Source organism: Camelina sativa, chromosome 8, assembly GCF_030686135.1.
Source record: "Camelina sativa cultivar CO46 ecotype springtype chromosome 8, ASM3068613v1".
NCBI lineage: Eukaryota > Viridiplantae > Streptophyta > Magnoliopsida > Brassicales > Brassicaceae > Camelina > Camelina sativa.
The window spans coordinates 284,363-308,112 of NC_141887.1; the positions used below are offsets into that span (position 1 = coordinate 284,363).

At 36.4% G+C, this 23,750-nt stretch overlaps 6 protein-coding genes and 1 long non-coding RNA gene across 13 annotated transcripts; 5 read left to right on the forward strand and 2 right to left on the reverse strand.

Moving 5' to 3' along the window:
* The first annotated feature begins 2,209 nt into the window (after window positions 1–2,209).
* Window positions 2,210–4,132, forward strand: LOC104705293 (uncharacterized). 2 transcript variants are annotated; one of them, XM_087460592.1, is made up of 4 exons: window positions 2,210–2,329; window positions 2,440–2,674; window positions 2,982–3,052; window positions 3,288–4,132. In XM_087460592.1, the coding sequence occupies exons 2-4, from the start codon at window positions 2,450–2,452 to the stop codon at window positions 3,919–3,921; spliced, it is 930 nt and encodes a 309-aa protein (XP_087316718.1). In that variant the 5' UTR covers window positions 2,210–2,329; window positions 2,440–2,449; the 3' UTR covers window positions 3,922–4,132. The 2 variants fall into 2 exon arrangements, with proteins under 2 accessions (XP_087316718.1, XP_010419566.1); XM_010421264.3 differs by having other exon boundaries at window positions 2,211–2,315.
* Window positions 4,133–6,440: 2,308 nt separating this feature from the next.
* Window positions 6,441–8,611, reverse strand: LOC104705294 (calmodulin-binding receptor-like cytoplasmic kinase 2). Its single transcript, XM_010421266.3, is given in 7 exon segments — window positions 6,441–6,798; window positions 6,888–7,189; window positions 7,284–7,373; window positions 7,457–7,625; window positions 7,756–7,967; window positions 8,229–8,279; window positions 8,282–8,611. Coding segments are annotated over 7 exon segments (1,233 nt in total). The 5' UTR covers window positions 8,472–8,611; the 3' UTR covers window positions 6,441–6,579.
* Window positions 8,612–9,633: 1,022 nt separating this feature from the next.
* LOC104705295 (putative E3 ubiquitin-protein ligase RHB1A) lies at window positions 9,634–11,872 on the forward strand. Its single transcript, XM_010421267.2, has 5 exons — window positions 9,634–9,852; window positions 10,423–10,558; window positions 10,785–11,157; window positions 11,246–11,355; window positions 11,570–11,872. Exons 2-5 carry the CDS (start codon window positions 10,496–10,498, stop codon window positions 11,597–11,599), a joined length of 576 nt encoding a protein of 191 aa, XP_010419569.2. The 5' UTR covers window positions 9,634–9,852; window positions 10,423–10,495; the 3' UTR covers window positions 11,600–11,872.
* A 502-nt stretch (window positions 11,873–12,374) lies between these two features.
* LOC104705296 (G-type lectin S-receptor-like serine/threonine-protein kinase SD2-2) lies at window positions 12,375–15,550 on the forward strand. The gene is made up of 2 exons (XM_087460586.1): window positions 12,375–14,977; window positions 15,062–15,550. Exons 1-2 carry the CDS (start codon window positions 12,897–12,899, stop codon window positions 15,420–15,422), a joined length of 2,442 nt encoding a protein of 813 aa, XP_087316712.1. The 5' UTR covers window positions 12,375–12,896; the 3' UTR covers window positions 15,423–15,550.
* Window positions 15,551–17,565: 2,015 nt separating this feature from the next.
* Window positions 17,566–20,098, forward strand: LOC104705297 (protein DETOXIFICATION 34). Its single transcript, XM_010421269.2, has 7 exons — window positions 17,566–18,156; window positions 18,235–18,860; window positions 18,958–19,014; window positions 19,101–19,339; window positions 19,438–19,556; window positions 19,653–19,739; window positions 19,853–20,098. Exons 1-7 carry the CDS (start codon window positions 17,728–17,730, stop codon window positions 19,922–19,924), a joined length of 1,629 nt encoding a protein of 542 aa, XP_010419571.2. The 5' UTR covers window positions 17,566–17,727; the 3' UTR covers window positions 19,925–20,098.
* A 183-nt stretch (window positions 20,099–20,281) lies between these two features.
* LOC104705298 (ATG8-interacting protein 2) lies at window positions 20,282–22,381 on the forward strand. Of its 6 annotated transcripts, none has more exons than XM_087460596.1 (4): window positions 20,282–20,378; window positions 20,507–20,600; window positions 21,103–21,920; window positions 22,007–22,381. In XM_087460596.1, exons 3-4 carry the CDS (start codon window positions 21,132–21,134, stop codon window positions 22,112–22,114), a joined length of 897 nt encoding a protein of 298 aa, XP_087316722.1. In that variant the 5' UTR covers window positions 20,282–20,378; window positions 20,507–20,600; window positions 21,103–21,131; the 3' UTR covers window positions 22,115–22,381. The 6 variants fall into 6 exon arrangements, with proteins under 6 accessions (XP_087316722.1, XP_010419574.1, XP_087316723.1 ...); XM_010421272.3 differs by having other exon boundaries at window positions 20,507–20,547; XM_087460597.1 differs by lacking the exon at window positions 20,507–20,600.
* A 185-nt stretch (window positions 22,382–22,566) lies between these two features.
* On the reverse strand, window positions 22,567–23,095 carry LOC147939547 (uncharacterized). The gene is made up of 2 exons (XR_015563238.1): window positions 22,946–23,095; window positions 22,567–22,772 (listed from the first exon to the last, which is right to left on the reverse strand). It is a non-coding gene; the product is annotated as an uncharacterized LOC147939547 (long non-coding RNA).
* Window positions 23,096–23,750: the final 655 nt, after the last annotated feature.

Genomic DNA, 23,750 nt, shown 5'->3' on the forward strand with positions numbered 1-23,750 from the left:
TCTTAAATTGAGAGTAGAGAACGTAATAAAATCTCAATAAGACCAAATCTCCTCAAACTAAGAAAACACAAAAACATTGGTTTGTCCAACAGAGGAAAGAAATGGTCTTCAGGAGATACCAAGGAAGATAACATAAAGTTGAGATCTAAGAATAGGCGGATGGTGACTTCAGAAGAGCTGAAGGATCTACCACATCCAACATTGCTTCAAGCTCATCCACCATGGATCAGGTATGTGTTTGATCCATGACTATATAGAACATATATTGATACCGTCATTGACCATGCCATACTCTTTTTACTACCGGTCTTAGCGCTACTGCGCTAGCTACCAATTTCGTGTAGGTTCCGTCTAATTTTATTTTTTTAAACGGTGAGAGAGCAAACTGTGCATAAGAAGTTCTCGGAATTTGTACTTTCGAATAGATCACTAAACTTAGGAATGAATAGTCAAAAATAAATTCACAAGATTATAATTAGAGGATTTAAGTAAATGACTGGTTACTGTGTCACAAACTTTTTTTTTCCTTCTTGAATTTACGTTTTATTTATAGTAATCGTAATCGAACTCTTGATCATGACACGATTAAATCCACTCCCTCTCCTATGATTTTAAAAGAATGCAGCTCAAAAATACGACAGGTAAAAGAACCATCGAGTTAATGCTTGAGTTACAATTAAGCTCAATCTGCTAAAGACTTGTAATGAGTAATGACTAATGATGATGAATTGATGATGATGATTTTGCAGATTTACAGCCATTTTCAAAGACTAAGAAACAAAAGAGAAAGATTAGGTTAATTCTGCAATGATCTTTTCTTCTATACTCTTTGGGATCAAATTTGCACATTAGTATGATTAGTTAATTACTGTATAAAATAAAAGTTACAGTCTATCTTCTAGTTGAGAGAATGTTGACACTTAACAGAGTTATTACTATAATCTAACTTGAAGGATTAAAACTGAGGGATTCATTGTTGGGCTTTTCTTATATAGCCAGTGTACATGCTATTTCTGAGATTAAGGGGTCGGAAAGCGCCAGATACATCTCTCCAGTATTTCAAATCTTTTGATCACATTATACGATTGTTGACACCACGAGATACACGTGGCAGTTTTCATTGCTATAATTTAATACACTTGAACTAGTAACACATTTGGTGTTGTATTACGCTATAATAAAACCTTTTTTTTTTTCGATAAACCGTGCATAGAGTTTTATTTCCCTATTAATAATCAGATAAATTGTGTCATTACATTATTATTGGTAATAAAATCTACATCGGAGCCACGTAAGCGTTGAAGATACAGCCGCGTGCACTGACTTTAAAATAGTAAATCCAAAGAGCGACCGTCAGATTCTCTGCCTAACCCTCCTCCGCTTGAGAATCAAATCGTGGCCGTTGATTCTCATTGACCACGACGAATTAACAGGCGGCTGTATCCCCGACCGAACTCACCAGCATCGTCGCCTCATTCCGATCACTAATCACAAAGTCCAGCACAAAGTGGGTCCACACTTGTTCGCCACTCTCTCGCCTGTAGCGTGTGTCTCTCACGCTCCTCAATTTTGTTCGTCTCTCCCTTAATCAGACAAATGATCTTAGAGGCTTTGTCTGATTTAGTGATTTTCATTTCAAAGTTCAAACACTTGAGTTAAAAAAAAAAAAAAAAAAAAAACTTCGGAGGCAAAATCCCATGTGCATATGCTCTCTCAGTCAAAACTCACTCCTCACGTGACCCATTGCCTCTATCACGTGATATATAGTAGACGACTACCATTTTTAGATACCACATATATTTGTCAGATCGATCCTTTGATAGATCCTTTGAGATTTTTTTTCCAATGCTGTTTTGTATAATTTGAATTCCATACATTTTTATGCCGTTGACAAAATTTTAAAATAAGAAGTACATATGAATACTTAAAAAAAAAATTCTTACATTTATGTAGTTGACAAAAATAAGAAAAGAGGTATATTGACCAAAAAGAGGAGTAAGATGTTACGGTGGATCTTAGCACAGGCGATTATTGTCCTTGGAACTTAAAATTTGGTAAAATTTAGCGGCAGCTTTTCTCTTATGCTTTTTTTAATTTACCCTACTAAAATGAGAAGGATATTATAGGGTATCAAAGTAAAACCTAAGGACATTTCCGTCCAATGGAAAAAACATATAGAAAATATAAGAAGGGCCGAGAAAAGCAAATAAAAGAACTTTTAATCAAAACAGCAAAAAAATAAAAAAGAACCCTCCTATCGAGTTCTGTGAGATCTGCTCCAAGAAAAAGAAAAAGAAAAAAAAAACTAAAAACTGGTGAGGAAGAAGAGGTGAATCGAGTCGTATGCTTACGTGGTGTGGTGATACCAAAATATTTATTTTATCGAGCGTTTTCTAATAACCTGTTTGGTTTCTCTGTTGTTCCATTTCGGGGCCAAAGGAAAAAAAAAATGAGGATTCGGAAGAACACGAAGCTGGCATCGGTTCTTTTAGGTTACGGCGGAGAGAGACCGGAGACGTATGTTTGTCACTTAAACCAGTCTCCATGGGATGTGATTCCGGTCACTTCCTCTGGCGATTGCGAGTTAACTAACCTGCTCGACTCGTCGTGGTTCCTCCCTCTATCGTCTTCCTCTTCTTCTTCTTCTTCTACTCCGCCTCTCGTTCACCACCAGGTAAATTCAAATTCGCTTTCCATATTTGATTCCCATTTCGATTTCGTTTTCGCCAATGCCCAGCATTTCTTCTATCGTCCTCCGCCTCCTCCTATTAGCTAGGGTTTGTTTCGTATTTTTATTCATTTCTGTTCGGGGAAACTTGAAAGAACCCTAAAATTATGGATTTTGAGTTGCTGGGTCGTTTAATCTATCGATTAGTGTTGATGGGTCGTTGTTATTTTGCTTCGTTGATTCCCATTTCCTTTCTCTATCCCCGATTATTCTTTTTTCTATCGTTATTACAAAAGTTTCTTCGTTAACTCAGTTCAATGGAGAAGATAACAACTTCAATGCGGATGTGGTGAGTGTGGGAGATTGTAGTGGCGCTGCTGTTAGGTAATAATAAACTATCCATTTTGTTCTTCACTCCCCCTAATCGACTTGTCAATTATATCCACTATTGTCTGCTTTCGTTTTTGCTTCCGTCTTCTTGTTTTATTTTTTTAGGGTTTTACTCGTATTTTTGATAATCGGGTTATTTAATTTCGCCCGAATCGAATTGCCGGGCGACCCGGTTTCAATTTTTTTTCTTTTTCAAATCACATCTTTCTTTATTTAATTTATCGTACAGATTTAATAACTCCATGGGAGATAGTCACAACCTTGTCTCCGTCGAGAAACTTAATCTCAATGCGGCGGAGGATAAGTACGAGCTATCTCCGGACGCTGATGAACCAATGGATCAGAGCGATAGTAGCAGTGACAAGAAATCCGAAGCTCTCCTCGAGCCTAAATCGCCGGTCAAAACCTCCGACGACGAGGGCCAAGTGGGTGTTGTTACAATTCCGGCGCCGCCTAAACGCGGACGGCCACGTGGTACGGGCAAGAAAGCTCTAGCTTCCGCTGCCGCATCGAAGAATCCGTACGAGTTTTACTATTACTCTGGTTTCGGGCCACGGTGGGGGAGAAAAAGAGGCGGCTCCGATGACGAGAAGTTAGGTTTGGGCGATAATAATAAAAAGAGCAGAAGTAGTACCAGTAGCAGTAGCAACGAAGAGGGTGATAAAACGGCGGCGTTTGGAAGTGGGAGCGTTAGCTTTGACGGGTTTGATTATGTGGAAGAGGATTATGTCGACGTGATGGATGAAGATGAGGAGAGCGATCATGGGAAGAAGCAAAAGAAAGACAAGATGATAATGATGAAGAAGACGATTAAGAGAGCAAGGAAGCCCGTTAAGGAAAGGTCTTTGAAATCCCTCATGTGAAATATTTTATGTTTTCTAAGGGCATTTCTGTCCTTTTATGTTTTTTTTTTTTTTTAATTGTCTGTTTTTTATTCTTTATTTCTCACTTTGTGGGTTGGATGAGGGACTTTGTCTAGTTTCTACCTTTTATGTTGTATTCGGTTAGATGAATTTGTCTTAGTTTTTTTATTAATTTTTTTTTTTTTTTTTAATTTCATGTTTTCAATTCTTATTTTTTATCACTATTGTTAAGAAGAAAAAAAAAATCTTTTTAAACACTATCATTAAACTTAATTGTGATTAATTAGTGATAAACTAAGTTGTTATTGTTTAAAATAATTTATTTTATCACTTTGCTATTGCTTTTGTGAATGAATAAATCAAAATCTTTGTATATATACTTTTTTTTCATCACTGTCTACGTTTTCTATTGTTTAATTATGTACTTAGTTTTCAGCAGTGTATAAGAAAGCGCTAGGCGGTATCTGGGCGGTGACCCAACGCCTAGCGCCTAGAACGCTTAGTCGGGGCCTAGACGGTTTTTAGGCGGTTTAGGCGTTTACAACATAAAACATTATATATATATATAATTATATTAAAATACATGTTATAAAAATAAAAAATTTATAAACAACGGTAAGAAAAATACATTTATTTAAGTTATATTAACAACATATAAATGTTTATAATTACGTATATAGATATAAAACATAATAATTTAATTATATGTAATTTAAAAATCAAAAATAAATATTAAAATAAAATGTATGTAATTTTAAGCAGGTTAGGTGGTCATCTAGGCGTCTGCTGAGCGCCTAGCGCCTAGACGGCCGTCTAGACCGCTTTCTTGAACACTGGTTTTCAGTCGCATATTTGTCTTTTAATTTGAAAGACATTATAAAGATATAGTTTTCATAGGATAATTATAAACATAAAGGGTTTAAAGAGCGTCTCTCATTTTTCAAATTTAAATTTATATCAATTAATCAAACAAAGATTAAAATCTATTGTCAATATAAAAATTCACAAAAGATAAAGTATGTATCTTTTTATTTTCGGAGATAAGAATAAATTGCAGTAAAAATACATTGTTTGACGAAGTACTATAGTTTGAACTTTGAATGAATGAATTTTAACTACATAATATGACTGGTTTCATAGTAATTTAAACACACATTAATTAGAAAATTATACTGTTACATAAAAATATATATGATTTTCTGATTTAGTATATTACTAGTACATGCTAATAAGTAATAACATACACAATACTAAAAAATAATATGAAAATTAAAATATACTCATAAAATTTGATATCTAAAACTTTGTTATAAATTCATACTAATCTGGAAAGGTTACCATAACTTAAGATTTTTATTTTTATTTTTTTTGTCAATAAAGTATAAGTTAGGATCATTAGTAGGGAGATTATTAAGATGTTTTGATCCGAATTTATTGAGTAAGGAAACCCTCATTTAAATTTAGATTTTGAAATGCTTTAGAAAATGCATTTAATAAAAATATCTTCTAAATGCAATAATTTTGAATCAACCGCGAGCAACGAGCTTCTAACTTTTATGGACGCATTTTTCGGCTATAACCAGATCCTTATGCACAAAGACGATCAGGAGAATACTTCGTTCATCACCGAACGAGGAACCTACTGCTACAAAGTCATGTCATTCAGCCTGAAGAATGCCGGTGCCACTTATCAGCATCTGGTGATAATGACCGAATATGGAATATTTGGACTTAGTCAAATACTGGTTCAGATATATTCTCCACTATCTTAGGCAGATCAATATTGTTGATAACTGATTTGTCTTCAAATATATTGTAATCTCCATTGTAAAGGATCAAGGAAATACACATTCTTTCAAATAAGATGTCGCAAAACAACTTGACCGAACTATGCAAATATATATCGACAAGCAAGTCGCTATACGCTAACGAGCACATCACCACCTTCAGTAATGCTTTGACATACTAATCAAATACGATATGAAGTTAAACCCGACTAAGTGCACCTTTTCAGTGAAGTCAGACGAATTCCTCAGCTATTTGGTATCACCAAAGAATGCTAGAGAAGTTCGAATGAATGCCTCCCATTTTACCAATTGCTTAAGACCAAAGGAAAGTTCGAATGAAACGAAACCTGGTACGATGCATTCAGAAAGCTAAAAAACTACCTCTTCACACCACCTATAGATAATAATAAGGTTTATCGCTAATCTTAGAGACTTGAGAACAATTAGAAACAATTTTCGTCTGAAACGAAACACTTTAGTACTTTACCCCATATTTTTTTGTCAAGAAATAAAATTGTTAAGATATATAGACTAAGAGTTAAGACATTGATAGATGCATAATATACCTTATGAGGACAATTATACTAATTAACAGTTTAATACTATAAAAAATTATCTTGAAGGATTTTTTTCTTATTTGCCTTATCTATGTCAACATGCTGTTGTAATGGCTATAGATTTAGGTTGACCGAAAATATTATTTTTAGCGAATCATTCAGTTAGAGTAACGTGTGTGGTAATAACCCAATTTATTAATATCACATACACGTTAGTATTATTAAGTTTCAGAAGAGAAAACAATTACAAATCAACAATTCTCTCGTACAAATGATAGTGTTTTTTTTTTAAAACCATAGAGTAGAGAAGAATCTCAAAGACTAGTTGTGTTGAGCAGCTCTCTGTAATCCTTACGAATTCCCCACAAAATCTCACTGCATTTTTTCATGCTTGGTCTCGAACCTCTATGAGGAGCTAGACACTGAAACGCCATCTCCAATACCTTCTCTAATGCTAAGTTGTTCGCTGGAGTTTGTTCTAGCTTCGGGTCCAATACCGATATCGTATCTCCACTCGTGAACTTCTTGATCGCCTGATCAAATCACGACCATTAAACGAATCAAAACACGAGTCACACATAGTACTATATATACATAGTAGTTTAGATAATGTTTAGTTTACCCATCTAATGGTGATGCGTTCTTTTTGTCCCCTGCTAAGCTCAATGGGACGTCGACCTGTGAGGATCTCGACGAGCAGGACACCAAAGGAGTAGACGTCGCTTTTCTCTGTGAGTTGATACGTTGTTAAGTACTCAGGGTCCAAGTAACCTGCGGTTCCTTTGACTTGTGTTGAGACATGTGTGGCTCCTGATTCGGTATCTGGAGCTAATCTTGCGAAACCGAAATCTGCAACCTTGGCTCTGAAATTCTCAGTGAGGAGAATGTTGGAAGACTTTATGTCTCTATGGATGATAGGTGGCTCTATTATACATCAAGAAAACAAATGAGTCAAATTAAGAACAAGTACAACGTAACTGACAGGGAAGAAACTAAAGAGAGAAAGAAGGATTCATACGTGTATACATGTGAAGATAGGTAATGGCATGAGCTACATCGGTTGCGATATCTAGCCGAGTGGCCATATCTAGAACCTTTCCTTCCTTGCCTACAAAGAGCCTCCTCCATTCAAAAACATTGCTCGATTTGCTTTGAAATATTATTAATGAAGAGAGAGTAGAAAGTACTCACAATCCAAGTGATCTCTGAGAGTTCCATTGGCTACATACTCGACAATGAGAATCTTCTCGTCATCGTGCACCACATATCCATAATATTTCACCAGACTCAAGTGTGTAACTTGAGCCAAGGTCTGAATCTCACTCTTAAACTCTGCACCTTGACGGTCGTCGTGCATACTCTGCATACATATATATACCCATCATCATATTAATTAAGTAACAATATATGGTGATCGATCGAGTCTCTTTTGTAATTTAGCTAGCAGGATAATTTTGAAAAAGACTTAAGAAGAAGAGAGGATCAAAGACCTTTTTGGCCCGTTTGACAGCAAAGGTAGTGCCATCTCTAAGTTTGACCTTGTAAACAGTGCCAAAACCTCCTTGGCCGATCCTGAAGGATGGGGAGAAGTTCTTGGTAGCGTCGTAGATTTCATGGAAGGTGAATCTTGAATGCTCTGTTTCGTTAGCATTCCCATTATTATGCCTCTGCAAACTTCCAGTTGAGCTCCTTCTATTATGTTCTGTACAGAGAACAGAGTATACACACACAACATTATTAACACATACACAAAGACCAATAAATAATATCATCAGCTGTTATGTTATGATATATCAAACGGTGAAATTAAAAAAAAAAAAAAAAAAAACATCAACTATACGAGTAAGTAATACAGAAATTGAAAAAAAAAAGCTATATATATCAAAACCCTTGGGACTAGAATTCAAAAACATCCAAACCTGAAAAAAAAAAAAGAAAAAGATAGAGGAATATAGATAGGTACCGGAAGAAGAGGACTTAGAAGAATCGTTGAAATTTTTGGAGGAAACGGAATCGGAGGAGTGAAGCAGTTGATGAAGAGGCCGGAGATCCAACTAGCGACGGAGCTAGTGGATTTGTCGGTGGGGGTATGTGTAGGGGTAGGGAAGGAACGATCGGTGATAGAACTCGTTATGCTGTAAGAAGAAGAAGCGGTTGCAGCAGGAGAAGATCCGCCGGTGTAGCTATGTCTCCGACGACTGGGCATCGGAAATTTCGTAGAGCCTCGTTTCGTTAGTGAAACGTCGTAACAATAGCGGACAAGGGAAGAAGAGACTGACTTTTACAATACTTTTTTTGTTTTGTTTTATTCTTTCTTCTGCGTTGATTATTTTTCATAAGACTCTTTTTTTTTCTTTTCCTTTTTGGTGTGTATTTATTGCCGCCAGCCCCAGCTATACAACTTGACGTTCTCTATAATTAACGAGTAATTCAGACCCCGACAAGTTTAGATAATTAAGCGTATGTATAATTATTATTCCCCTAATATTTTTCTAGTAGTATTACATAGTCTAATGATTTGTAATCATTGTCTTATCATAGAATTTGAAAAAAATAGAAGACAAAACGGTTGGTTATATATTTGATATAGTATAGTATTATTCGTTATTACATAATATTATTATGCCAAATATACTGTACATTTTGACAAATCAGATATATTATTCCCTATTACATGATAATAGTATATATAACATCAAGAAAATTTATAAGTATGTTTTTTTCTTTCTTGAATAATGAAATTGATTTGTCAACAAAAGATGATTACGGCAAAAAAAAAAGGAAACAATACAGAGGGTAATAATTGGTACAGTAGTAGTTCAATGCCAGACGTAATCTATCAATCCGTATGATACTAGTATCTGTTTAGAGACCACCATATTAATAAATGCGAGACCCTCTCTGTTTAATGCAATAATCGCGATCGCATTAAATTTGTATTTTTCAGAACATATATATATATACCCAAATCTAATCAAAAATAAAAGGATATATAGAAAAGTAAACTTAAGTTAGATTTTTTTCATTGGATATTCCCATCTGATTTTAGAATACGTTCTTTAAAAGCGGTAGGCTTAAATGAAATGGTAAATTAAGTAAACTTTGATTTTAAGGTAATCAATCAATAAATATAATACTAATATTAATTAATTAGGCTATATTAATATGGTTAGGATGGAAGATTCATAGCAGTTGAAGTAGGATATGATATTTGACCCACTTTACCAATGAATAAAATAATAGTCTCTGACAGTGACAGAGGCTTGACCTTCTTAATAATGGGCCATAGCCCAAAATGTTTGTAGCCCATATTTCATAACATAAGCCCATCTCTATATCGTACCATATATGTTAACGAGGGGGGGGGGGGGGAAGAATAATGATAATTAGGCAAGAGTCATTAATGAAGTGTGTGAGGGGTTAAAGTATAATTAACGATGATGATGAGAGCCTAAGCGGCCTAGTAGTAGTATAGAGAGAAAAGAAGAGAGCTCCCTTCTCCTCCTTCGCCACCATTTCACTTTTCATCACCGGAGAAGGCAGGCAGGTCGACAAAACCATAATCTCCGGCGTCATCTCTCTCTCAGGTTATTTTCGTTTGTTATTGCTTTCCTCGGTTTACGATTCCGTCTCTTATATTTATTTTTTTCCCGGAATCTGTTTTCGTCTTTTATTTATTTTTATAATAATTGTCTTTACGGCTTCTTCGAATTTTAGGGTTCAGGTATCGTTTCGTTTGTGTTATTTTAGTTTTCAATTTCAATGTTTATTATGTGTTGGGGATTTGGCTGAATCGACTTTCATGTTGTATATATATTTACGTTATCAATTTTTGAAGATGATTTGTGTTGTATTTGACGAAGATTGAAAAGTCATTACTCGAGTGGTTGCAACTTTGACTGAATCCTTAAAGGGATATTAGAATATAAAATCACATTCTTTGTGAAATTTCAAGTTTTCAGCTAATTTGGATGAACACTACACTAGACAAAGCATTCTGATACCTTTTTGTGTTTCTTATGATACAACTTTTAACTGGGGTTTTTTGCTTACTAAACACTATAATAATGAATTTTCACTTGTATTGGGGTGTGTTATGTGTACTTTAGTTGCATCCATAAGAAGACGACTCATTCATTATGTTCTCTTTCCTGCAGGGCATCTGTAAAAATGCTTCAAGGAATACTACTCTTGTCTGCTTAAAGTATTTTTATTATAGTTGGTGTGAATATGGGAGGTTGCTGTTGTTCCTCCAGGAAGTCACATCTTGTTGGCACACCTGTTTACTATTACGTCAGTTACTTCATCTTTGATCTGCCTTTGTCTTTTTGGTCAATCGTGCTTTTACTTAAAAGCAAATATTTGGGATAAGAACATATGACTTTTTAATTATGATTGAGAGGTTGATTGTAGATTACTAGAGGTTGTGGGGTTAAGCTGTTATCGTTGTGAAAAATATGTCTTCTGAACATATTGTAGGTAGACACAATGTTTCTATTTACTAAAGTTTGTTACGCAGTGTCCAGAATCTTTTGAAGAGGTTGGGCCTTCAGGAACCCGAGCTGCTGTGGGATCAGCACTCACCGCAGGCCTCTTGGTTGATATAGGTTTGGAGACATCTATACCTGACACCTTTTGTGCCCCTGCTCCTCTTCCATATGATTTGCTTTTGGGGAAACCACAGTCCACAGATTCTGAATCTAGCAAAGGAAGGATTAGTGGAAGCAGTTTTGAAACGCTAGCAACGTGTGAAGATCTCGGTGGCTCAGTCTGTAAAACTCAAGACACCTCAGACATTATTTCCCCGAGGAAATCAGATTTCTCAAATCAAAAAGGATGGAAGAAATTGGTGGATGAAGAGGAGGATGAATGTTGTCCCATTTGCTTTGAAGGTAAGAAATCTACATCGTTGAATGAACAATTTCATAAAAATGTTTGCTTTGATTAAAATCCATGATTCATTTGGTTCATCACATGCAGATTATGATGGTGAAAATCCAAGACTAACGACAAAGTGTGAGCATGATTTTCACCTCTCTTGTCTTCTGGAGTGGATTGAAAGAAGCGATAGTTGCCCTATCTGTGATAAGGTGTGTTTCCCTCTCGAGTTATGATGATTAATGAATTGCAATTTACTTACCACTTCATTCGTATCCAATGTAATCAAATGGAAACAGAGTTGGGAATTCGTAGTTAGATCAATTTATTGATGGTTGCTGAAAGATTTGCGTATATAGGGGAGAGAAATGCACAATTGGCAACAACATACTAACATTATGTTTTTTGTTCTCCAATTTAACACAGGAAGTTGTGTTTGATGATTGCTTGAACTAGCATATCACAATCCCCTGGCTTGAAAGATTGAAGGTGTGCCGCTTTATTTGGTTAGTCTACTACATAAAATTTGTATAGATCTCTCTTTTTGGTCCTTGCTGGCTCGTAGTTGTTTTGTTGGGTGTCCACATTGTCTGATGCTTAGTTACTTTTTTGTTTGTCGAATTGGTTATGTTGTTGCAATCATATGGATTGAATAGACACACAATTGTAAATATTACCTATCTTTTTTGTTGGTGTGTGATAAAGAAGAAACATAGGTCCAATTCGACTGTTCGATTGTTTGCATCTCCATAAAAAAAAATCATGTTGACTCGTGTCTTGATCCATGATTCTATCTTGGCATGAAGCATGGTTTAGTAGTGTTGCTCAAAAAGAAAAGAGAGAGATTCAAGTGATCCACATAGTCTAAAGAGAAAATTATGAATATTCCAAATAAAAAAAGTGATCCACATGCGGTTAAGTCTTGTCTTGTGTACGTACGAACGATATTATTATTCTTTGGTAACAAATACATTTGTGTCTGCTTATATAAAATAATTAAATATATAATTAACAAATAATTAAGACATAGTTAGGAATCATTTATGAAGAAGGGAGAAAAAGAGGTCATTGGCTTTGACTTATAAGCACCTATGTCTGCCACCTCCGTTTTCCTTTCTTTATTTCCTCTTCTGCCCTTTTTTATTTTTTATAATAATTCTATGTACATCATCATTCTCCGTCAGCGAAATAAAACATTTTAATTAAGCCTAAAGAATTCTAATAAAACTATGTTTTTGGATCGCATAATAAAAATAAGTAAAAACAAATTACAAATTTCCGGGCATTTTCTTTAACTAAACTGATCAAAGTCGAACATGATATACATTGTCACCGAAGGAAAGCAATAAAAAGGACTTCGTGTGTGATCATCACACTGTGATGATGGGACCTGACGGTGGCGTTGGTGGTCATAAGGAGGAGGGTTATATGGTAACTTTAGCGTAGGGACTATAGTTCCAAAACCTTTTATGAGAGAGAGAGTGAAAATTCTTTTTTTACTTTTGTTTTTGAAGATCGTGTGTCCGTGAGAAATCGTCAGCTTTTACAGATTTTAACCTTCCAAAAATTCTCTCTACATTTCAAACGTCGAGAGAGAGAGAGAGAGAGAGAGAGAAAGAGCTTTCTTGCTTTTTTGGAGGTTTCCCATGTCTATCAGTATCATCACCACCACCGAGAAAAATATCAACACCAACCAAACGATACTTCATCTAAGAAAGAAGAATTAGAAGACGAAGAAGAAGAACAAGACTCAATGCCATGTACTAGATCATATCTTCCTCTTCTTCTTGTCCTCATCTTCCTTGTTCCACCGTCTGAAACTGCACAAAACAAAGTCATCATCAAAGGAAACCAAACGATCCTGGGTTTCAAATCTATCTTCCGGCTTGGTTTCTTCAGCAATAATGGTTCCTCCAATTGGTATTTGGGTATCTCCTATGCTTCTCTGCCTACTCCTACCCACGTTTGGGTCGCCAATCGAATCCGACCCGTCTCCGATCCCGACTCCTCCACGCTCGAGCTCACCTCCACCGGTTACTTAGTCGTCAGAGACTCCGTCTACGGCGTCGTTTGGCAGACTGATAACAATGAACCCGGTACCCATATCCGGTTCTCTGAAACCGGTAATCTGATTTTGATCAAAGACGACGGTTCTCCGGTTTGGCAGAGCTTCGACAATCCCACCGACACTTGGCTTCCGGGTATGAATGTCACCGGCCGAACCACTATGACTTCGTGGCGGACGCTGTTCGATCCTTCCCCTGGTTTTTACTCTCTCAGGCTCAGTCCAAGCTTCAACGAGTTCCAGCTTGTTTACAAAGGAACCACCCCTTACTGGTCCACCGGGAACTGGACCGGAGAAGCCTTCGTCGGCGTGCCGGAGATGACTGTTCCCTACATCTACAGTTTCCATTTCGTTAACCCTTACACTCCTGCCGCGTCCTTTTGGTACATCGTCACTCCCGAGCCGATGCTAACGCGGTTCATGGTCGGCGCCAACGGCCTGCTGAGGCAGTACACTTGGGAGCCGCAGACGCAGAGCTGGAACATGTTCTGGGTTCAGCCGGATACTCCCTGCTCCGTTTACAGTCTCTGTGGTCAATTAGGGGTCTGCAGCGGCGAATTGCTCAAGCCATGTGCCTGTATACGCGGTTTCCGCCCTAAGAACGACGCTGCTTGGAGATCTGATGATTTCAGCGACGGATGCCGCCGTGATTCCGGCGAAAAGACTGATACTTTTGAGGCGGTTGGTGATCTCCGGTACGACGGCGATGTAAAGATGTGGCGGTTGCAGGTAAGCAAGAGCTCCTGCGGCAAAACCTGCCTAGGAAACTCTTCTTGTGTTGGTTTTTATCACAATGAGAAATCGAATCTCTGCAAAATATTACTTGAACCGCCGATTAATTTGAAGAATTCGAGCTCATTGACCGGAGTTAATGGTGATCTCTTGTATATCAGAGCTCCGAGGAAAGGGAATTCCAAGGGAAGCATCTCTAAAACCGTAATTATACTGTGCAGCGTTGTCGGGTCAATCTCTGTTCTTGGGTTTACTCTGTTGGTGCCATTGATGATTCTGTTGAAGAGGAATCGAAAGAAGAAGAAGACGAGGAAGGAAGACGAAGATGGGTTCGCTGTGCTGAACTTAAAGGTCTTCTCTTTCAAGGAGCTTCATGTAGCTACCAATGGGTTCTCGGACAAGGTTGGACACGGCGGTTTTGGGGCGGTTTTCAAAGGAACATTACCGGGTGCTTCCACCTTTGTGGCCGTGAAACGCTTAGAAAGACCTGGAAGTGGCGAGAGCGAGTTCAGGGCTGAGGTATGCACCATTGGCAACATCCAACATGTCAATCTCGTTAGGCTTCGAGGTTTCTGTTCAGAGAATCTTCACAGGCTTCTCGTCTACGATTACATGCCACAAGGATCCTTGAGCTCCTATTTGTCTAAAACAAGCCCCAAACTGTTAAGCTGGGAAATCCGTTTCAGGATCGCTCTAGGTACTGCCAAAGGGATCGCTTACCTGCATGAAGGATGCAGGGACTGTATTATTCACTGTGATATCAAGCCGGAGAACATTCTTTTGGACTGCGATTACAACGCCAAAGTGTCTGATTTTGGCTTGGCTAAACTCCTTGGCCGTGACTTCAGCCGAGTTCTTGCCACAATGAGAGGGACATGGGGCTACGTGGCTCCCGAGTGGATATCAGGTTTGCCCATCACAACAAAAGCCGATGTGTATAGCTTCGGAATGACATTGCTCGAGCTGATTGGTGGTCGAAGAAATGTTATTGTCCATAGCGATACACCAGGAGAGAAAGAGACAGAACCTGAAAAATGGTATAGATAATAGACAATGATGTAATGTTGAGTCAATTGTGATAGAATAGAGCATTGAATCAATGTTTCTTTCTTTTCTTTCAGGTTCTTTCCGCCATGGGCAGCGCGTGAAATCATACAAGGCAATGTGGACTCTGTGGTCGACTCTAGACTCAACGGAGAATATAACACGGAAGAGGTGACGAGGATGGCAACGGTGGCTGTATGGTGCATACAAGACAATGAAGAGATAAGGCCAGCGATGGGAACGGTAGTGAAGATGCTTGAAGGAGTTGTGGAGGTGACGGTTCCTCCACCACCTAAATTGATACAAGCTCTTGTCTCCGGGGATTCATATCGAGGAGTGAGCGGCACAAGCTGTAGCGAAGGCCATGGATGTTCGGATCTCAATACTGGATTGTCTAGCCCCGGCTCACGGTCGTCTTTTGGTAGATCTTCTCCTTGATTAATTTGAAGTTTGGTCAAAGCCGGTCTTACATGTTTTAAGTTTTTTCTCTGGCTCTCTAAGAGGGTTGTATGGAATTGAAGCTATGTGTCAATTTCCCATTAGAAAAGGGATGAGCGTTAGTCAAAGCATACATGAGTCACATTACCATAGATTCAACTCACTCATTCATCTATTCTATTAAAGCTGAAGTACTCACTAGACTCAAATTGGACCATGACTTCGTTTTGATACGTTTTTCGTTAAAAATGATTAGAGAATCATTTAATTTAATTAAATTAACCTATAGTTTTGATTTTGATTAATGACCATTATACCTTTGAGTCGACTAATAAATTATTACTGGGTTGGAACGTGGATCATGTATGACCCGGAAACAGAAGAAATAAAACTCGCGGATCTGTTTGTACTCCATGTTTATAATATTCGGATCCTGTTTTTGGTTTGGTTCAAGAATAGTTATTTCCGTCACCAAACCGAAGTATAATCCCTATAAATAAGGAAACTGGTATCGAGTATTTAATGGCTTCAGTAATATCAAATATTAACTACTACCATACTTAATCCCTATAATTATTACGAATATTAATAATAATGAAAAATCTTTAATACTTATGGATTGTGACTTTGTTGCTTCCAAAATAATCAATAGATTAAATACGAAATTGTATATATATGTAAACTTATTTGATTTGCTTTTATATTGTGAGATATTTACGTAAACAACAAATCAACTTAATACAATTAAATAAAAACAAATCATCATTTAGTTTAGATTTTTCAATATTTCCTTAACGAAATTATAGTAATTAATTATGATTAGTATAGATGGAAAAAATAAAAAACGCAGAAATTCTATATATGTAAAGTTGTAAACTAATTTACAGAAATTGTGTACTGTATATCCCAGATCGACTAAATATTTTGGAATATGGTTCATAATCACTATAAATATATGACTAATATGTTTTGAGTACAAATGAGTAGGAAGATTGATTTATCAAGTATCCAAATTTAACAGTTTAATTTGGTTCTATATTTGAGCATATTTAAACTTTTAAAATGTAAACATATTATAATATATTTACGTTTTTTTAAAAAGTTTAAGAGATTATAAATATTTAAATTTTTATAGAATGTTTAAATTATTATAAATATTTGAACTCCTTCGAATGTTTAAAATATTATAATATATTTCAGTAATATTAATATTTTTACTCTTAAAAAATTTAAAATATAAAAAAAGTTTGAGTTAAACCCGTTAAAACAAGTATTTTTATGAAACTATAAATTAAATTGGTTTTTTACAATTTTGCTGAGATTTGGTATATCAAATATTAACTTCTAAATGATAACCTAAGTATACCTAATCTCACTATAAATACAATGGTTTCCTAACCATTGAAATATTTCACATTAAAATTTAACAAGCAACTTCTCCTCTTTCGACGACAAACCAAAATAAAGAAAAACCCATCCTCTTACAAAACTACTATCCGATATTGCGGTGTGTCTATCCTCTTACAAAACTACTATCCGATATTGCGGAGTTTCTACTCTCTTACAATACTACTATCCAATATTGTGGTGTGTCTGTTTCCGTGAAAATCTACATTTTACAAACTACTTACTCTATTAAGATTTCCAATTTACTGTATAACCCCAAATATACAAATAAACACTATATAAACAAAGAAAATAAGTCAAAATAAAAAACTATATTACAAATATACAAATTACAAAAAAAAGTAACTAACAAAATATATAATCCCGTGTTGTAGCACGGTGTATCACCTAGTTACTAATCGTATTTTCAGATATATCATTAATAAGTCATTACTCCTTTCATATTAGCAAAGTTCAGTGAATCCAGGCATGAATTATTGTCTAAAATGGACCCATTAATTAACAGCTACTGCTTGACTTAATCGACCGTTAACAGTTAAAACCATGGATTATGTCTGTATCTAATGGCATATATGTCAAATGTTATAGAATGTATTCGATGAGAATCATCATTACGTATGATTTGAATCAAATCAATAAACCCGTGTGGGTAGCTTTTAACTATATTAACGGTCACAATAAAACTCAAAATCTTTTTTAACTTTTTAATAGAATGCTAGATTCTCTCTTCTGCTTCTCCACGGCTAACCTGAATCATAGGCAAGCAAGATAAAAAAAAAATCAGAAACCAACATAAAAAAAATAGAATCTGCTGTCTTCTTTGTTTTCAATCTTTGTGTCTCTAAACCTCTCCCCCACGTAGAGAAAAATTAGAAAAAGATAGCCGCAAGCAGAGAAAATGGAAATCCCGGTTAGAGAGGAGAGAAGATCCTCATCCTCCGCCGGAGCATTACAAGAAACCATCTCCTTAGCAGCTGATGACGCCGTCGAGAGCGGTCCTTCCTCTCCGCTTCTCGTCAAAGTCTCTGTCTTTGAAACAGAGCAGCATGAGACGACAAAGCTTCTTCACGCTCCGTCAACGCTGCTCGGAGATACCACCGCAGACGCTGATTTCCCTCCCATACAAAGCTGGCGAGATGCTAAACTCGTCTGTTTGGTCGAAACGTCCAAGCTTTGGGAAATCGCTGCACCTATAGCTTTCAACATTCTTTGCAATTACGGTGTTAACTCCTTCACAAGCATCTTCGTCGGCCATATAGGCGATCTTGAGCTCTCCGCTGTCGCCATCTCTCTCTCCGTCGTCTCCAATTTCTCCTTCGGTTTCTTGGTGATTATTTAAAACATTTCCTCTGCTTTTCTTTTCTTGCGTTTTCTCTAACTGTCCTGGAAAACAAAACATTTTCAGCTAGGTATGGCGAGTGCGTTGGAAACGCTATGTGGACAAGCGTTTGGAGCGGGACAAATGGACATGTTAGGCGTTTATATGCAGCGTTCATGGCTTATCCTCCTAGGCACTTCTGTCTGCTTGCTTCCACTCTACATCTACGCAACTCCTCTTCTCGTTTTACTCGGCCAAGAACCCGAAATCGCAGAGATCTCTGGCAAATTCACTACACAAATCATCCCTCAAATGTTTGCCCTCGCCATCAATTTCCCGACTCAGAAGTTTCTCCAGTCGCAGAGCAAAGTAGGGATCATGGCTTGGATCGGTTTCTTTGCTTTGACCCTTCACATTTTCATCCTCTACCTTTTTATAAACGTTTTCAAGTGGGGGATAAACGGTGCAGCGGCTGCTTTCGATGTCTCGGCTTGGGGAATAGCGATCGCGCAGGTTGTTTATGTTGTCGGGTGGTGTAAAGACTGTTGGCAAGGGCTGTCTTGGTTAGCGTTTAAAGACATTTGGCCCTTCTTGAAACTGTCGTTTGCGTCTGCGGTTATGCTTTGTCTTGAGATCTGGTACTTCATGACAATCATTGTTTTAACCGGACATCTTGAAGACCCTGTCATAGCCGTTGGATCTCTCTCAATCTGGTTTTAACCATTAGAACCCTTGACAATGTCAAAGATTTTTACATTTTTTTTTTTTTCTGATATCCGATGATGACACTTTTTTCTTTCTTTATCTCAGTATGAACATTAATGGATGGGAAGGAATGTTGTTCATAGGAATCAATGCAGCTATAAGGTAAAAGCGACAAAGCAATCTTTGTTCTTATAAAAAAAGAAGACGATAGAAAATTTATATATATAAGCGATATGTTTGTTGTTTAGTGTGAGGGTGTCGAATGAGCTAGGATCGGGACATCCAAGAGCAGCGAAATACTCGGTGATGGTAACAGTGATGGAGTCTCTCATCATTGGAGTAGTGTGTGCGATTGTAATTCTCATTACAAAAGATGAGTTTGCAGTGATATTTACGGAGAGCGAAGAGATGAGAAAGGCGGTAGCTGATCTTGCGTACCTACTCGGAATAACGATGATTCTCAACAGTTTACAACCGGTTATATCAGGTAAATCAAGAATAGTTATATATGTCTAGTAGTAAAGAAAAAAAACATGAAAATTGGTGAATAATGAAGAATGTTGGGTGGATATATATATGGAGCAGGTGTAGCAGTGGGAGGAGGATGGCAAGCACCGGTGGCATATATAAACTTGTTTTGTTACTACGCATTTGGTTTACCTCTAGGGTTTTTGCTAGGTTATAAAACAAGTCTTGGCGTGCAGGTAAAGCATAATATAGTCCGGTCTATAGTATTTGGTTTGATATTGGGTATTGGAAGAAATAACTTGGTTATTAATTATATGTATGATGATGATCAGGGGATATGGATAGGTATGATATGTGGGACAAGTCTTCAGACTCTGATCCTTTTGTACATGATATACATAACCAATTGGAACAAAGAGGTACGTACGTACTTAAAAAAAAAAGTTTCATTTTTTGTTTTGGTTCTTCATAATCACCACGACAAAGGAAGCGAAATGTTTCAGTATATCTTATTATATTTTGTTGTGTTCAGGTGGAACAAGCTTCGGAGAGAATGAAACAATGGGGAACTGGATATGAGGAATTAGAAAAAATAGCAAATTAATTTTATTTTGGGGGGAAAAAAATTGTATATACATTTGCACTATATTATGTAATATTATAATTTTTAATTGTATATATCAATTTCTTTTACAACAAAACTGTATGTGTCAAATTTAATTTCTCACACATTTGTAACTTTTCTTTTTACTCTTATCAAATGATTTCAATTAGTCAATCATACCCTATTCTTTTTACTCTTATCAAATGATTTCAATTAGTCAATCATATCCTATATCTAAATCTAAATCAAATATTAACATTATTATAAATCTTCAAAGGGAAAGGTCAAAGTGCTAAAAGGTCAGTCGGCAGTAAATGAAACCGGTTAAGTTAAACCCCACTTCCCGGTTCCGTCTTTGCTTCTCAGATAATTATTCTTATTATTAAAAAAAAAAAAAAAAACAAAAAAAAGTAGAAAGAAATATTGAGCAGAGAAATCGAGGCGATTAATTTTGGTAAGCAATCAATCAAATCAGTCGTCGTCGCATCACAATCATCTTCTTCTTTTTTCTTCGTCGGCAACGTTCTTTTGTCTTCTCGTGCTGCTTCATAATAATTTGATCTTATCTGCTTATATACGCAGATCTCATCTCCTCCTATTAAGTATTAACAAACCGTCTCTGAGTGAGTAGTAACCTCCCTCCTTCTCTTCCGTCAACGATCGTTCCCTTTCTTCTGTACTACTGTTCTGACTTTTTTTTTAATCCATCGATCTGTGTTATAATATTCTAATTTAGTCTGTGTTTCGATTAGGTTTTTAGTGTTTTAGGAGAGTAGTAGTTTTGGTTGGTTTCTTGGAATAATATGTATGTGTTGCCTTTTGATTCCCGACGGTTTTCTTTCTTCTATTTGCAAAAAAAAAAAAAAAAAAAACTCTCTCACCCACTTGATCATCTTCGTTAACTCCTCCTCTGTAATTATTATTATTATTATTATGTGTACAATATAGTATCTTGAATCAATCAAAGTTGATTTGATGAAATAAGTTTGATCTTCTATGTTTCTAGAAATTTTAGACACTACTATTCACTAGAGAGAGCTTCTCTCAAATTGAAGTACTTATAATTTGCTAATAATATATATATATATATATATATATATTGTATGTTGTGTTGGGAATAAACAAAGTTGTTGTATTTTGGATCATCTGACACTAGTAGTTCTATTGTTTATAATCAGAAGCAGGTCATTTTATTTTTGGGACCAAAATGGCTAGCAAAGATGATGCAGCTACGCGTGCTAATAATGATTGGGAAGTTGTTTCCCTTACTGCCTCTGCTTACGCTGCTTCTCCTGGTCCCAACAAACCACTCGACCTGAAACATGATGATGCACTTACCACTCCTCCTCCTCCTCCCGATTCAGCTCAGACTTCTCATCCTTTGTACATGTCTCGCCACTTTGTTTTCCCTCCTCCTACTTCTGTTGATGAGCTTCATACGGATACTACTACTAGTGACCTGCTTACCGAAGGACCTAGTAAGAAGTTGGGTTTTGGATTCTCTTTGGAGCAAGAAACCGGGTCTGCTCTCAAGAAAGATGGCGGGGATTTGACTCTCAAGGGATTGGATTTATCTGATGATGATTTTGCAGGACTTGACTTTTCCGACGATAAAGGAGGCAAAACCCATGACAACAACATTTACAAGACGGCCATGAGTTCTCTGGACGATGAAAGAGCTACTTCTGGGTATGAACAACAGAGCGAACCTGTTCAAGAACCGACTGAGCCAGCCTCCGCCTCCTCTCCATCTGATGATGTTTCATCCGATCTTAATCCTACTACTAAAGATGACAAGAATGATGATGTCCCACCTTGCCAAGCCTGGTGGAAAAGAAGCGCTGCGTCTTTGATTGCACAAGCTAAAGAAACCAACACTGTTTGGTCCATCTTCATTGCTGCAGCTGTCATGGGAGTTGTGATTCTTGGCCAACATTGGCAACATGAGAGGTGGCAGATTTTGCAGCTCAAGTGGGAATCTACCATTGGAAACGAGGTATAACTAATTACACTCTCTTGATTGTTACATATACGTAATATGTCTCCAACTGATGATGATTAACACTTTTTTTGTTTATGCAGAAAGCTGGAAGATTCATGGGGCCCATCTCTCGTCTGAAACAAGCATTTGTCGGAGGAGGACAGCGAAGGGATTCATTCATCCGAGCCAGCTCCCATAACGACAGTTAAAACAAACACGAGAAAAAGGTGATTGATTAGCTTTGATAATGACGATAAGAAACAAGAGTAACTGTTTGAAGGTGTAAAAACATTATGTGATGGTAAAGTTCTGGGGTTTGGATGCTGTTTACTGCTGCCGTCTAAGGGTTGACGAGTATGGTTTTTGTACATATATATGCTTTATTTCTTTGGTGTGAAAAAAAAAAAAAAAAAAAAAAAAAACTCATTTGGTGATTTAGGGATTACAATGCCGATAAAATACTCTGTTTATATCAATGTCGTCTATTCAGTGTTGTTATCCTCTGGCCAAGACGTAATGTTTAAAACCACTAAACTAGGATCTATCCTTTTCGTGGGTCAAAATCAAAACTCTTCGTCTCGGTTAGAGAATTCTGTATGCGTATATTTGCAATTTTTTTCATCAGTTATTGTCAAAGATTATTACTACTTCGTCTTGAGACGTTTATAGAGCAACCTACGACGATAATATATATTATTGGTAAAACATTTTAACTTGAAATACAACAACATTGAAGGGTATTATCTACACTAGGATTAGGAATACACAAAGTTTTACTAGGTTGGCCTCCACAAGTTGCGATTCAATCACTCCTCATTCGGCATGGTCCTTTGAATTCACATTCTGGAAACTGATCATCCATCATTCCTGATCATATTTTAGCAAAACTTTGTCAACATCATCATAATTCTCTTTTCAGTAATGTATTAGAATCATATATATCTATATGAATCCATTGTGATGGGTATAATGTTGTTAGTTTTTTTTTTTTTTTTTAAATTAATTATATAAACAAAACTAAGATAAAGAAGAGATCTTACGAGTGGATTGTGCACTGTTAGCAAGGAGTACTGAAACAATGATCATGAAAACAACAAAGTGAAGCTGTGAGTTTTGCGACGCCATTTTTATGTGTAAGATATCTTTTTTCCCACAACGTCTGTGAAAGAACAACTAACAACACAGTAAAGCTACTTATTTTATACCCAAATTAGTCAAAATCATTTATGATTGATTGATTTTGTTCTTTATCAAGTTTTATTTTTTCTTCTTTTTGAGATAACAATCATAGAAATACATTGAATATGCCATATATATCTGATACTAGGATTAAACTTCTAAATTTCTACATGATCTATTCAACAGTCAAAACTTCAATAAAATTAAATATCCAAAGTTCAAATTGTTGAGTCAGAGTTCAGATTCCATCTTTCCACATTTGTCAATTGGAGAAGATCATATCATCCGACTCTGTTTCAATCGATTTCCTAATTCACCATACCTATATCTCTCTCTCTTTGATAAACTTGAGTCCTTTGGTGTGTCCGGATAGATTTTACATCTCTTCAATTTTCATCTCCGCTAGGACCGCTTTTGTGCACTATCACCAATTTAAGTCTCATATGTGTCACCGAAACTAAGTCAACTACGACTATTTAATGTCTTTGCAAAAGTAGGTTGGCCTAAGCAATTAACACCGGAAAATTAAATACACAATCATAATTCATCATTTGTACTACATGATTTTTTAATAATATACTTTTCTTTTGTCTGGTTTTCTATATTCCGCCTCATATTTTAGTTGTTTTTATATGGAGTAATATATATAAATCGAGAATCCCCAAC

Coding starts and splice junctions, on each gene's coding strand:
- LOC104705297 (XM_010421269.2), top strand. CDS start 17,728: ATGGAAATCCCGGTTAGAGAGGAGAGAAGATCCTCATCCTCCGCCGGA. Junction 19,340..19,437: donor TTTACAACCGGTTATATCAG/GTAAATCAAGAA, acceptor TATATGGAGCAG/GTGTAGCAGTGGGAGGAGGA. Junction 19,557..19,652: donor AAACAAGTCTTGGCGTGCAG/GTAAAGCATAAT, acceptor GATGATGATCAG/GGGATATGGATAGGTATGAT.
- LOC104705293 (XM_087460592.1), top strand. CDS start 2,450: ATGAGGATTCGGAAGAACACGAAGCTGGCATCGGTTCTTTTAGGTTAC. Junction 2,675..2,981: donor CGCCTCTCGTTCACCACCAG/GTAAATTCAAAT, acceptor TCGTTAACTCAG/TTCAATGGAGAAGATAACAA. Junction 3,053..3,287: donor TGTAGTGGCGCTGCTGTTAG/GTAATAATAAAC, acceptor TTTATCGTACAG/ATTTAATAACTCCATGGGAG.
- LOC104705298 (XM_087460596.1), top strand. CDS start 21,132: ATGGCTAGCAAAGATGATGCAGCTACGCGTGCTAATAATGATTGGGAA. Junction 21,921..22,006: donor AATCTACCATTGGAAACGAG/GTATAACTAATT, acceptor TTGTTTATGCAG/AAAGCTGGAAGATTCATGGG.
- LOC104705295 (XM_010421267.2), top strand. CDS start 10,496: ATGGGAGGTTGCTGTTGTTCCTCCAGGAAGTCACATCTTGTTGGCACA. Junction 11,158..11,245: donor TTGTCCCATTTGCTTTGAAG/GTAAGAAATCTA, acceptor CATCACATGCAG/ATTATGATGGTGAAAATCCA. Junction 11,356..11,569: donor GTTGCCCTATCTGTGATAAG/GTGTGTTTCCCT, acceptor AATTTAACACAG/GAAGTTGTGTTTGATGATTG.
- LOC104705296 (XM_087460586.1), top strand. CDS start 12,897: ATGCCATGTACTAGATCATATCTTCCTCTTCTTCTTGTCCTCATCTTC. Junction 14,978..15,061: donor GAGACAGAACCTGAAAAATG/GTATAGATAATA, acceptor CTTTTCTTTCAG/GTTCTTTCCGCCATGGGCAG.